General features: G+C 37.7%; 1 protein-coding gene across 2 annotated transcripts in view; it reads left to right on the top strand.

Annotated features, from left to right (window-relative positions):
• Positions 1-14,467, top strand: part of TLK1 (tousled like kinase 1) — a 148,447-nt gene that overhangs the window by 104,377 nt on the left and 29,603 nt on the right. For both annotated transcript variants that reach the window (XM_056110149.1, XM_056110148.1), the window contains 4 exons: positions 1,481-1,591; positions 1,705-1,841; positions 3,641-3,829; positions 11,943-12,009. In XM_056110149.1, the coding sequence (XP_055966124.1) occupies positions 1,481-1,591; positions 1,705-1,841; positions 3,641-3,829; positions 11,943-12,009 (504 nt within the window). The remainder of the gene's footprint in view (positions 1-1,480; positions 1,592-1,704; positions 1,842-3,640; positions 3,830-11,942; positions 12,010-14,467) is intronic.

The following is a 14,467-nucleotide window of genomic DNA, read 5'->3' as shown; positions in this document are numbered from 1 at the left end:
GTAAACAAAACAAAATAAAAAATGAATGTTTTGTAAGTCCTTTGCATTCAGTAGTCTCCCATCCCAGGTTGGTGTTTTCTGTCTGGTATCCTTATGGGACTCTTTGGGGTTCTCTCTCCTCATTCAGCTTCTGAGACTCTCCTTCCTTAAGGGGAAGCACTCCTTAGCCCTGGACTTGCTCACAGTTCTTCATTCCAGAGTTGTGTCTCCCAAGGGTTGTGATGACAGTGTTCTCACCTTTGCAGGGTGCTATGCTCTCTTCATTGTCTATGCTTTCTTTGTGCTAATGCCCCAGGGGTGCTCACAGCCATCTTTACCCCACTCCAAAGCTCACGTATTTTTACTGTTAGATAGTTTATAGATCATATTTCAGGGTTTTTTTTTTCATGTTTTTGATGGGTTTTTTTTTTGTGTGTGTGTTGGTTTCATTTTGTGGAGGGGGTGAGGTTGTTTTTGTTTTTGCAGTGCAGGGGGATTAAACCCCAAGTCCTTATGCAATCAAGGCAGGTGCTCTCCCACAGTTCCATTCCTGACCCTGTATTTCATTTTTAACTAAATGAGGAAAATGTTACTTTTATTTATTTCAAAAAGATTTTTGTTGTTTCCACTTGGTGGGTTCAGGTGCCAGAGATTAAAACCAGGGCTTCTGTAGGCAAATCATCCACTCTAGCCTGTTGAGCTCTCTCCCTGACCCATCCCTGTTTCAAAAATAAGAAAACTGAACTAAAGTAAGGGTAATGTACTTTTATTTAGCTAACTTTGTATAACTTAATAAGAGGTTTTGAACACATGGTGTGTGTACATACAAATTTTACATGCTTTCTGCTGTATAATTAAACAGCATTTAAGTATGTTATCTCCTGCTAAGCAGGTATTTAATTTTTATATATAATTTTAACCAATTTTTTATGTAATTTACACAAAACAAAATTTTTTTTAATGTAGGAGTACTGCTATTTATTCAGCATTGATTAAGCTGATTGAATTGTACGTGAACTCCACAATATAAAATATTTAAAGTGCCACTATGATCTCTCTCATATGCAGAATATAAAGAAACATAGGGGAATACCAAATGCCCAAAAGCAGTAGAAACAAAGAACATAAAAATTGTTTATAGTAGGAAGCATAGGGGTAAGGGCCAGTAGGACAGCAGTGGAGGGAAGTGTTCAGCTGAGAGGAGGAGAGGGTATAGGAAGGTGGTAAAGTGATTACATGAAACCCTGTCAGTAACAGTACTGTAAACCCAGTGCCAAAAATTAAATTTTAAAATTGCTTCTCATGTACTCAGACTGCTGGGTGGGAGGGAAACAGGGGCCATTGGTAGAGGGAAGTGGACAATGGTGTTGAAATGTTGCATGCTAGAAACCCAATTATGAAGAACTTTGTAATCCACAGTGACTTAAATTATAAAATACATATTTCAAAGTGTCGAATATACACTAAATTCTAGACCTTTTAATTTTCTACTATACTTTAGGCTAACTGTGATCTCAGGCGGCAAATAGATGAACAACAAAAATTACTTGAAAAATACAAGGAACGATTAAATAAGTGCATATCAATGAGCAAGAAACTGCTTATTGAAAAGGTAAGCTGAAAGATTAATACATTTTATCTTTTCTGTAGCTCCTTTGCCTTGTATGATTTTAAAATTTACAGAAGTAAAATTGAGTAATTTTCCACCCCCCCTGACTTTTTCAGAGTACGCAAGAAAAACTGTCAAGCAGAGAGAAGAGTATGCAAGACAGATTACGCCTTGGGCACTTCACAACAGTTAGACATGGTGCTTCATTTACTGAACAATGGACAGATGGTTTTGCATTTCAGAACCTTGTAAAGTTAGTCATTCTTACACTTTTTTAAAAAATGTATTCCTTTGGCCTTTAGATTATAGATTTGGAATTATGTTCTATAGTCTTTACTATTTGATATTATAGAATTTAACATATTTAAAGGGAAGATGGAACAGTGGAAAAGTATATCTTCTGAAATTCAACTTACCTTCGAGTTTTATATATTATTTGAAAGAAAAATTATTGAAAATTTTTATTTTGAGATGTATAACTATAACTTATAAATCCTGTGATTCTTTTGCTTAGTTTTTTTCCAGATTTTTTTTTAATTTAGCTCTTGCCCACTCTGTTCATCCAGAAACAGATAGAAACTTTTCTCCCTCCTGCCTCATATAGTAACTCATAAATCAATTGGACTGAACATAAGCCTTGAGCATTTTGAGGTAAACTAAACAAAGATATTTTTGTTAAAATATTTTCCTGAGCTCAGATGGTGGCAGGTAAGGATAGACTGACTATATATTAAGGAGTTGGGACCTTTGCTGCTCCATGTTTTTTCTGGGGGAAAAAAAATGTTTTTAATGTGAAAAACAAAAGTACTAGCATATACTACAGCTTTTTAAGAGTCAGCTAAATTAAGGAAAATGGAGGGGAAATTTTATTTTACACAATGTGACATTAAACTTTGCTGTTCTCAATGGCAGTTTTTAGCATACTTTCTACAGGATGACTTATCTCAGCCAATTATATGTCCTTTTTTTTTTTTAAGCATAGATTTGCCTGGTGTTAGGTATACTATAATGAAGGTCAGTGTCCTGGGATGCTACAAAATTTGGGTTTCTATCACTAATTGGGTACTATGAAGAGTTCCTATGTTGTGTGTGTCATTAGAATTAAGTTTCAGGGGAGCTGGAGTGATAGTACAGTGGAGAGGGTGTTTGCCTTGCATGTGGCTGACCTGGGTTCGATTCCCAGTTCCCCATATGGTCCCCAGAGCAATGCCAGGAATGATTCCTAGCACAGTCAGCATTGCCTGGTGTGACCCAAAAAAACAAAAAAAAGAACAGAATTAAGTTTCAGAAAGATAACTCTGAAACCTGAAAATAGTATTAAGAGATAAATTGTTGAAAAAGTAGTGTTCACATGAAATGTTTGAACTAAAGAGGAAGATACGTTTCAGATAGAAAACACAAAATTTCGGTGTCTCCTAAGCAAGAACTTTTGCTGCTAAACCTAGACCTGTAGAGGTAGTATAGCAAGTAAAGCGCTTGTCTCACATGTAGCAGACCTGGTTTCAATCCCCACCATTTCATATGGTCCCCAAGTCCTACCAGGAGTGATCCTTGAGCACAGAGCAAGGTTTAAAACCTGAGCACTGCTGGAAATAGGGCCCCCCCCCAAAAAAAAACTATTTTTTTTCTTTAATAGCTCATGTATTTCATTCAACAAATAACTTATTGTATACCTAGTATATGCTGCATACTGAGACTATAGCACTGTAGCACTGTCCTCCCATTGTTCATCGATTTACTCGAGCGAGCTCCATTGTGAGACTTGTTACTGTGTTTGTAGTGCACTATAAAATACAGGTAGTCTCTGTACTCATGGAGTGATATCGTCTATTTATATATGATAAGTCATCTATGGCAACATAATTTTCCCCAGTCCAGGTTGTTTAGGGAAGATCTCATTTTAACAAGTAATTAAAATGAGACCTGGGTTATGATGTATAACAGTGTTGGGCAGGCATGAGATCAATTAAGACTATTTTATATGAGTCTCTATATTTCAGCTGAAAAGTAATAAAAAGTTTGATCCATTTTTTTAATTTTGTTTCTATACAGGCAGCAAGAATGGGTGAACCAGCAAAGGGAAGACATTGAAAGACAAAGGAAACTTCTGGCCAAACGCAAACCTCCCACTGCTAATAATTCTCAGGCACCCTCTACCAATTCAGAACCAAAACAGAGGAAAAACAAAGCTGTCAATGGAGCAGAAAATGATCCCTTTGTTAGACCCAATTTACCACAACTGTAAGCCTCCATTTAATTCTTTTAAAAGTATTGACAGTGAGCATACATCTTAGTAAAGAATGTTATTTATGGTTAAACCAAAAAGTTTAAAGTAGTATAATAGCTCTAGTCAGGAAGACAGTCTTGTAATTTTAACTCTAAATTAATAGTTCCCAAATTTGAATTCTGAATTTTAAAAATGACATGTATTAGCCCCGGTTAAAATTGAGACTTTAGTAGCTAAACGGTGATGGGATCATTCTTTCTTTCATATCTGAATGATAGTTACCAGGGTTTGTTTGTTTGTTTGTTTGTTTTAGCTTTTTTGGTTCACACCCAGCGATGCACAGGGGTTACTCCTGGCTTTCCGCTCAGGAATCACTCCTGGCGGTGCTCAGGGGACCATATGGGATGCTGGTAATCGAACCTGGGTCGGCTGCGTGCAAGGCAAATGCCCTACCTGCTGTGCTATCACTCCAGCCCCATGATAGTTACCAGTTTTGATCCTCAATGTCTCCAGTAATTTTTTTCTGAGAGAATGTTAACTTAAGTACTCTATTTTTTCAACTGAAAAGCAGTACCTTGACAAGTTGTAGATTTTTCACCATTTTGCTTTTTTTTTTTTTTTTTTTGTAATTTTTATGCATTAACAAATACAATTTAAGGGACTTAGACATTTGGAAAAAGTTTACATGTTTACCATAAAAAAATGAATATATGAAAGAGCATGATAAAATATGTAAAGCATGCTTCCATACCCCAGATAACATCACTGTTAAAAATTTTTGATGTAGGGGCTAGAGCGATGGCACAGTGGGTGGGGCATTTGCCTTGCAAGCGGTCACATGCAACCGACCCGGGTTCAATTCCCAGTATCCGATATGGTCCCCCAAGCACCACTAGGAATAATTCCTGAGTACAGAGCCAGGAGTAACCCCTGAGCATTGCTGGGTGTGACCCCCCCCAAAAAAAAATTTTTTTTGATGTATAGGTGATACATAACCATCAATTTACGTGAGTAGTAAATACACACACTTGATGCATGGGCGCATACATTCCCTCTTCGATATTTTATATGAATGTACTTTTCTTCTGTTGGAAGAATCTACTATCTTGTGCCTTTTGCTCTCAGACTTTTTCTGTATTTTCTGTTAATATTGTATTAACATCTCTTTAATTGCACAGGCCAGTTTTCTGATTGTAACCCTTCACTTTTTTTTTTATTTAAAAATGGAATTTTTTTTAATTAATTTTTTTAAAATTTTTTTTATTAAAGAATTTTTTTTAATAGGAGACATCATGAGGTAAGTTGCAGACTTACACATTTTTGTGCTTGGGTTTCAATTATACAATGATCAAATACCCATCCCTCCACCAATGCCCAAAAAATGGAAAATTTTTTAAATTGTCTCTTCACTGGTGGGGAGCTATAGCAAAGCAGGAGAGAGAGCATAGCAGATAGGGGGTTTGCCTTGTACATCCCAGGTTCGATTCCTCCATGCCTCTTGGAGAGCCTGGCAAGCTACCGAGAGTATCCCGCCCCCACGGCAGAGCCTGGCAAGCTCCCCCGGCGTATTCGATATGCCAAAAACTGTAACAAGTCTCACAGTGGAGACATTACTAGTGCCCGCTCCAGCAAATCGATGAACAATGGGAGGACAGTGCTACAGTGCACCAATCACTGGGGAGAGCGTTGGAGGGGTTAAGTGGGGCAGGGACGGGGAAGTACCTGAGGACATTTTTGAGCCACACCCAGAGATGCTCAGCAACAGCTCAGGGAAGTATTAGGGAACCATGTGGTGTGATGAATCAAACAGATAAATGTCTTCTGCATGCAAAGCATGTGTTCTAGCACTTGGGAGCCATCTCCCTAACCCAGGTGGTGCTAATCTTCCCTTTGGTACTTCAAATCTATTTCCTTCAGACCTTTCCCAATTTTGAAATTATTTTATAAGTTGGAATAAAAACACCGCTACTGATATTTTTTTAACTTAGCAAATTAGTAACCTATCATAAATAAGCAATTTTGTTGCTTTTTTAAAAGCATGGGTGATTAGGTAAGCTGTTAAATAGGAGAAAATGTAAAGTTTTTCATTGATCCCTGAAGAGATGGTTTTTTTCTTTAAGGTAGTTCCTCTGTCACTTCATTAACAATAGTCACTCAGTTAATGACACTAAAATCGTCTTTCCCTAGTTTCCCACGTATGTTTCCATAAAGTTCTTCTGTGTCTTTCAGTACCTTTATTTATTTATTTTTTTGACTGAGCTGCGAATCAAACCCAGGATCTCATCCTCAGCCTATATTCCTCTTTATATTCTCTATCTTAATATAGGGTCCCACCTTTTTTTTTTTCTTCAGTTGAGAGCACTGTTTCTTACATGTTTCATTTTACATTCCTTTAATTTCCTTCATTAGCATCGGGACAAAATTCACTCTCATGAGATCTTTAATGAGCCTATTTATTTTTCTTGTTAGGGTCATTCCCCAATATCTATTCTCATAAGTACCCCTTGTTAAACTCTTTCTACAGACCAGTGGTTTTCAAACTTTTCAAAGTTTCAAATCAGCACTTCAGAATTATCGTAAATCCCAAGTTCATTTCTTACAAGTTTGGCTCTCTGTATAATCATTTTCACTGAGTTACTTTAACAATAAAAAGGATCTTCATGAACTGGAACAGTAGCACATGCAGCTGACCCAGTTTCGATTCCCAACATCCCATATGGTCCCCTGAGCACGACCAGGAATAATTCCTGAGTGCAGAGCCAGGAGTAACCCTTGTGCGTCCCGGATGTGACCTCCCCCCCCCCCCCCCAAAAAAAGATTTTTATTCCTCCAGTTTTCAATATTCTCTTTTGAGCCCTCACAGTAAGACTTATTAGCATCCATGTGTCTGCTAACATTCTGCTCAAAGTATTATAAGTTCTTTCTTTTTTTTTTTTTCTTAATGTACCTTTGAAATACTACAGGAGTTAAGGTGCTTGTCTTGCATGTGGCCAACCTCAGTTCAATCCCTGTTCAAGACCTGAGTGAGTTGTGGCCTACTCCCCCCATCCCCATCAAATAAATAAAAATCATGATCTTCAAAATTTTTCTAGGTTCTTCCCCACTACCCAATCAAAGCCACTTCTACATTTTTGTTAAATGTCATTATTTCGGATATATTCTTCTAATTTCCGTTTACTATGATAAATTACCATAACTTTTCTAATAGTGCAAAGTTGCTATCTTACAGTTTTAGAGATTATAAATATATAGCGAACTTAAAATCAAAATATCATCAGGGCAGTATTTCCTGGGGGGCTGGGCATGGAGATGTGAACAATGACATCTGATGCAACTGATGAGCTCTTTCTATGTGTTCACTTATTTTTAGGGAGCCACTAAATGCTTATTTTTATAGTTTGGGAACTTTTGTTCTAGAGACTGCCACATTGCTTGGTTTGGTGTTCCCCTTCCATCTTCAAACCAACAAGAGCCAGTCATTTCTGTCATGTCACATCACTGAATCTCTGGTTCTGTCACACCAGCTCTTTCTTTATTTAAGGACTCTCGTCTACATTGAACTCACAAGAATAATCCAGAGTAACTGCCTGTTAGAAAGTCAGCTGCTTAGCAGCCTTAATTTTATATGCTACCTTAACTTTTCTTTGCTCTGTAATTTAACATAGTCACATGTTTGGACATAGATTCTCAAGGTCTGGACATAGATTTTGAGGATGGTATTGTTTTGCAAACCACAGTAGAACATAGTATACGTCATTAATTCTCAGTTCAGTTATACTTGTGAACATTTGGGTTTTTCAGAGGCAGACCAGTTTTATGCCTCCCACATATCCCCATTACTTTTCCCCGTTGATACATTTTGATTGAGGTGAAATTATATAACATATCATTAACCATTTTGAAATGTAAAATTCAGTGACAATTAGTGCATTCACAGTATTATCTTACCACTGACTCCCTTTAGTTTAAAAACCATTAATTCAGAACACATACACATTCCCTATTTTTTTCTCTTCCTCATCCCCTGATAACAAATAATCTACTTTCTCTGTTTTTGCCTCTTTTGCATAGTTAATACGAAAAGAAACAAATGACCTTTATGTGTCTGGCATTCACTTAGGTGTACGGTTTTGAGTTGCATCCAAATTGTAGTTTATATCAGTACATCATTCTTTTTTTATATATAAATAATGCATTCATGCACAACTTACCCATTTATTCATTGATGAACATTAAAGCAGTTTCCAACTTTGGGCTATTATGACATGATGTTGTCATAAACACTGTGTCTTCTGTTGAAGAACTCCTCAGCTATTTTTTATGTCTACACTATTTTGCAGTCATAACAGCAATAAATGCATGTTCTGATTTCTCAGCATTCTTAGCTATGCTTTTATTTTTTGGTTAGCATTTCTCAAACGATTTATATTAAAGTTGTGTCCCATAGGATGGGGCTGGGCATGGAGTGTCAAGAATCGAGCCCACCCGGGATTAGTCCCAGGAGGTTTGCTCTATGGCTTGGAGGCCAACCACACATGCTAGGGGAAAAGGGAGCTCAGATAGAGAAGGGAGGACCAAATAAAGGGTGTTGGGAGGATCCTCCCAGGATGAGAGAAGCATGTCGAGAAAGTGGACCATAGACCAAACATGATTGCCATTGAACGCCTCTTTTGCAAACCACAACACCCAAAAGGAGAGAGAGAACAAAAGGGAATGCCCTGCCACAGAGGCAGGGTGGGATGGCGGGGATGGGGGATGGGAGGGATACTGGGAACTGTGGTGGTGGGAAATGGGCACTGGTGGAGGAATAGGTATTTGACTGTTGTATAATTGAAACCCAAGCACAAAAATTTGTAAGTGTACAACTGTACCTCATGGTGTCTCACTAATAAAAATGTAAAAAAAAAATCCTTAATTTCTAAAAAAAAATAAAAAGAAGAAGAATTGAGCCCACTGGGATGAAGCGATAGTACAGCAGGTAGGGCATTTGCCTTGCACGCAGCCAACCCAGGTTCGATTCCCAGCATCCCGTACGGTTCCTTGAGCACCACCAGGAGTAAGTTCTGACTGCAAAGCCAGGAGGCAACCCCTGTGCATTGCCAGGTGTGATTCCCCCCCCCCCCCCAAAAAAAAAAAAGATTTCCAGCCCTTGGGGCTGGAGCAATAGTACAGCAGGTAGGATGTTTGCCTTGTATGCACCTGACCCGGGTTTGATCCCAGCATCCCATATTGTGCCCTGAGCACCATCAGGAGTAATTCCTGACTGCAAAGCCAGGAATAACCCCTGTACATCGCTGGGTGTGACTCAAAAGGGAAAAAAAAAAAAAAGATTGCGCCCATGGCTTCAGATATGTAAGGCGTGTGCTAGATTTTTTATTTTCCTTCTTCACTGACATTCACACTAGAAAAATTTCTTCTCTAAGTTTATTAAGACACTGTAAGAGCTATCAGCTATGACAATAAAATTCAGCATTGGTGCTAAACCTGGGTAGATGTAGCCAGAGAGAAAGTACAGCATGTAGGGTACTTGCCTCACACGCTACCAACCAGAGGTGGATCCATAGCATCCCATTTGGTCCCCCGAGCCCACCAGGAGTTATTCCTGATCGCAGAGCTAGGAGTAAACCCTGAACGTCACAAAGTGTGGCCCAGCACCTACAACCTCCCCCACAAAGAAGAATTGGGTAGACAAATCTTAATTTCTTTTTAGTGAAAAAAATGAAAAAACCAGGCTCACAGTTTTATGCAAAAACCTGAGCATGAGATTCTCCTGGGACTGTCATACTCAAATCCTGCAAGTGGTCTGGGGGAGAGGGGACATATCTGCTGGGCTGTGCTGGTGATGTTTGGGGGGGGATCATGTTGCTAGAGATCACACTGATATGAGTTGCCTGCTTTACCAGTACTTTGATCCCTTTGCAGTGATTTCCTAGTTCCACTGTTGCTCTATCCCCCAACTGAATGTTTAAAGAATTATTTTGTTTTTCTTGAAATACTGTTTCTTTAGAATTGTAAACTCATAGCATCTAACAAGGGAAATACCATTTGTACTAAATGATAGCATAGTAATTAAACTGAACATGAGTAGATAACACCAGAGTTAGGAGCTTAACAAAAAATGAGGTATGAAATGGGAGCAGTTGACTGTGAAGCACTTTCCTCTTCGCTTTATCGAACTGCATAGTTCCTTCTTCACCCTTCCACCCTTCCCTGCGCCCCTCCCTTCACTCCCCAAGGTGGTGCTGAGGAAACCTGGTGGGGACACTCCCAGAGGCTGCTCAGACTAGTGGACGGATGATTGGCTGCTCAGGCCCAGTGATACTGGGGACCACAGGGCTACCCTGCCATTGTTCGGGGCACTTCAGTGGTGCTAGGGGTTGGGATATATGCAGTGCCAGGATCAAACTCTGGTTCTCACACATGCAAGGCATGTACCCTGACCACTCTACTCCCTAGCCCCAAGAATCATTTTGTTCCTTAGAAAAGTTAAAATGTGTAATGGTTTATATATGTTAAACTCAATTTTTTTTTTCAGTTATCCTAGAAAAAAATTACAGGTTAGAAAAATTAATAAAATAACCGTGATGTATTTTTAAGGTTTAAGTCTCATGTCCATTTTTATTTATTAAGAATTTGTTGTTTTGGACCAATTCAGCTTGAATTGTAAAGAGAAAATGTTTGGATAATGATCTCAGTAGACTGTAGCTTAGGCTTGGAGGTCTGTGTTTGATTCCCTAGCACCACATGGTCCCATGAGCACAGCTAGATGTAGCTCAGAAACCAAAAATAATAATTTGGTGCTTTGAATATAGTTATATCTCTTTCATATTGTTTATTCACGTCTATCTCTAAAAGCAGAGAAAAGAAAAATACCTTGTTGTTTTGGTTTTGTTTTTTTGGTTTTGTTTTTTTGGTTTTGTTTTTGAGTCAGAACCCAAAATTTACTGAATCCCTTTGCAGTGATTTCCTAGCACTCTGTAAAATTGAAATTCTTTCCTTGGCTTGAAAGTCTGTGCATAAGTTGGTCCTTGCTATTCCTTCAACTGCTCAGAGCCTCTTTGACATGTACTGATGCTTGTGTTTTTTTCCCCTCTATGTGCCAACATGTTTCCATCTAAATCTTGGCATTGTGCCTAGAACATAGGCGGTATGCCGTTGCTTGGTTGTCTTTTTGGTGTTTAAATCAAAACTCCAACCTTGACTAATACCAAGCACAAACTAGCACCATACACCTTTTTTTAAATTTTATTTATTTATTTCCATTTTTTTTTTAATTGAATCACCTTGAGATACAGTTACAAAGTTGTTCATGACTACAGGTTTCAGTCATACAATGTTACAATGCCAGTCTGCAGTCCTTCACCAGTGTGGGTTTCCTGCTATCAGTGTCCCCAGTTTCTTTTGAATTCCCCCCTCCACCTCTTGTAGGCACTTTTCTTCTTTTTCTGTCTCTGTCTCTTTCTCTCTCTCTGTCTCTGTCTCAGTCTCTCTCCCTCTGTCTCTCTCCCCTCATTTCTTCTCCCCCCCTTTTTTTGCATTATGATTTGCAATACAGATACTGAAAGATTATCATGTATATCCCTTTAACTACTTTCAGCACTCAGTTCTCTCAGTTCTACCATACACCTTTTTAATTTACTTCATACCACTGTTTCTTTAGATTTATTTTAGTTCACCTATTTCGTTTTTTCTGTCTTCTCATCCCCACTGTGGCAGTGTAAGTTGAGGCTGAATTGTAAAGAGAAAATATTTGAGGGGCCAGAGTGATAGTGCAGTAAGGCGTTTGCCTTGCATGAAGGGAACCTGAATTCTGTCTCCAGCATCCCATAATATCCCTTGTGCACCACCAGGATTAATTCCTGAGTGAAGAGCCAGGTGTAAAACCTAGTACCACTGGGTGTAATCCCCCCCAAAAAGAGAAAATGTTTGGGTATTGATCTAAATTCTAGAGCATTGTTTGTACATGATTCTTATTAAATAGTTGTTGAACTAACAAAATTACTTTATTTCATGTTTATTTGGGGTGGAAAGTTACTAGCATTTTAGTATTTCCATTAGGTTTTATCTTATAGTATTGATTATTAATAATAATCTTAATATCTAGAATTACACTTTCATTTTTGACAGGTTGACTTTGGCAGAATATCATGAGCAGGAGGAAATTTTCAAACTTAGACTAGGACATCTCAAAAAGGTATGTGATGCATATGCTGGATTTTTAGTCTCTTAATAGAAATGAGAATTATGTTCCACGTCTCTTGTTGAAGAACTCAAAACAAAGTGAGAAAGACTCCAAACTTAATTTTAAAATTCCAGAGGGGCACTAAAGTAGCATTTTTATATTATGCATACATTACACATTAAAATAATATTCCTTAACTGTGGCAACATTGAGATGCTGATAATTCTTTGTTTCATTTTAGGGTAGTGATTTCTAGGTATGCTTCTAGGGTTTTTAGATTGCTCTATTATATATATATGTGCGTGTTTTTTTAATAAGTGCTGTATTTAATGACCATAAAATTTTATATTGTTTGTGTCCATTTCATGATAGAGTGAAATAACAATTAGAAGTAAGTAGCATGGTTTTGGCTTTAAGCTACTGAATACATAACTGATTAAATGTGTCAGTTAAAATTATGGTTGGTTGTTTTAAAATTTTTCCTGGTACTTTAAAATATTTGGTTTCACTGAAATACTTTCTATATTCTAGAATAAGGTATATTTAAATGTCTCATTATTAGGCAGTTGTGATCTGATCTGTTCTCTGTTACTGTGTCTTCTAATTTCCTTTTTTTGTTTAAATAGTTCTCTAGTTTTTTATTTAGCTGTTCTTTATAATAGTTGTACCCTTCAAAGTCTTTTTCCTGATTTGGAGGTTTGTTTTTCTTTCTTTATAATAGTTGTACCCTTCAAAGTCTTTTTCCTGATTTGGAGGTTTGTTTTTCTTTCTTTTTTTTTTTTTGGTGGACGGGATGGGTCCAGCTTTCATAATTTACTGTACTGTAGAGTTCCAACTTTTCTTTGTCCTCCACTATGAAATATTTTGGGCAAGTAGATAAACTAACGGGCCAGAATGATAGCATAGCAGATAGGGCGTTTGCCTTACACACGGCCGACTTGGGTTTAATTCCTCTGCCTGTCTTGGAGAGCCTGGCAAGCTGTGGAGAGTATCCCACCTGCACGACAAAGCCTGGCAAGCTACCCGTGATGTGTTTGAAATGCCAAAAAAAAAAAAAACAGTAACCAAAAGTCTCACACTGGAGACGTTACTGGTGCCTGCTCAAGCAATTCGATAAACAATGGGAGGACATTACTGTAGTGCTACAGATAAACTAATAATGTTGAAAAATAATATCGTAAATTATTTTCTTCTGAGAGACTATTTGGGTGAGAAGGATAAATGATTGTAATAAACCTTGCTAGTAGTATATAGAGAGAATAAAATTGAATAAGGAGTATCACCTTGGTCACAGATAGTTTCTTGCCTACTAACCATGCATATTAATTTTTCACTTGTACCATTAAAAAAGCATTAAGTTGCATGTTTTAGAAATAAGCTGTTTGGGGGCTGGAGTGATAGTATAGGGTGTTTGCCTTGCACGCGGCTGACCTCAGTTTGATCCCTGGCATCCCGTATGGTTCCCCATGCACTGCCAGGAATAACCCCTGAACATTGCAGGGTGTGACCCAAAAAGCAAAAAAAAAAAAAAGAATACAAGAAAGAAGCTATTTGGCAGTCTCAGGGACAGTTGGAAAAGTTGGAAAATAAGTTGTTAAAGATGGGCATTTTATTTTTTAAATAAGGTAGATTGGATAAAATGGACAAAAGACGAAGCTTGAATTAGGAAAAAGATGTTTTCGCTTTTATCAGCTCCTTAGGCTCCTATGTTTGAGTTGATACAGACGACCCCAGCTTATAACTATATGGCTTCTAGCATAATCTGGATCTGTTATGTGAATGTTAGATGAGTATGTAACCTGCACAGCATTTTGTATGTCCATTTAGGATTAGACAAAGTGACTCTTTTGTTCTTACACTCCCTTTAATAAAAAGCTCTTAAAAATTTAATCAGAACTATTAAATTTGGGACTAGAGCGATAGTACAACCTGTAGGGTGCTTGCCTTGCATGTAGCCAACCTGGGTTCTATCCCCAGCATCCCATGTGATTCCCCCAAGCCCGCCAGGACTGATTCCTAAATGCAAAGCCAGGAGTAACTCTTGAACATCCAGGAGTGGCCCCAAAACAAAAACAAGCCAAAAAAATAATTATTAAATTTTTTGGTACCAAAGGGAAAAAAACCTTCTTCCATGAGGGAAGATGATGCCTTCTGGACACACGAAACTAAGTGGCCTAATTACTTTGTTGAAATAAGTGATTTATGACATTCATTGTATTTCACAAATCACAATTATTGAATAGTGAATACCTGTAAAGTATATTTACCATTGAATAAATTATAGCATTCAGTTCTCATTCTGTGCTATGTGGTAGGGTTAGAAATAAAATAAATCCATAGCTATTTAGTGATGGTCAAAAAAGGATTGAGAGTTAAGCTTAAACATGCAAAAGTAAGACCATGGCTAGAAACATATTTCTAGTCACCAAATTTGTAAATGTAAACTTACTTAAGGAATTACTGGTTTTGT

The sequence above is a fragment of the Sorex fumeus genome, unplaced genomic scaffold (genome assembly GCF_029834395.1).
Source record: "Sorex fumeus unplaced genomic scaffold, SorFum_2.1 ptg000009l, whole genome shotgun sequence".
NCBI classification, from domain to species: domain Eukaryota; kingdom Metazoa; phylum Chordata; class Mammalia; order Eulipotyphla; family Soricidae; genus Sorex; species Sorex fumeus.
This window is presented reverse-complemented; position numbering and strand designations above follow the sequence as displayed.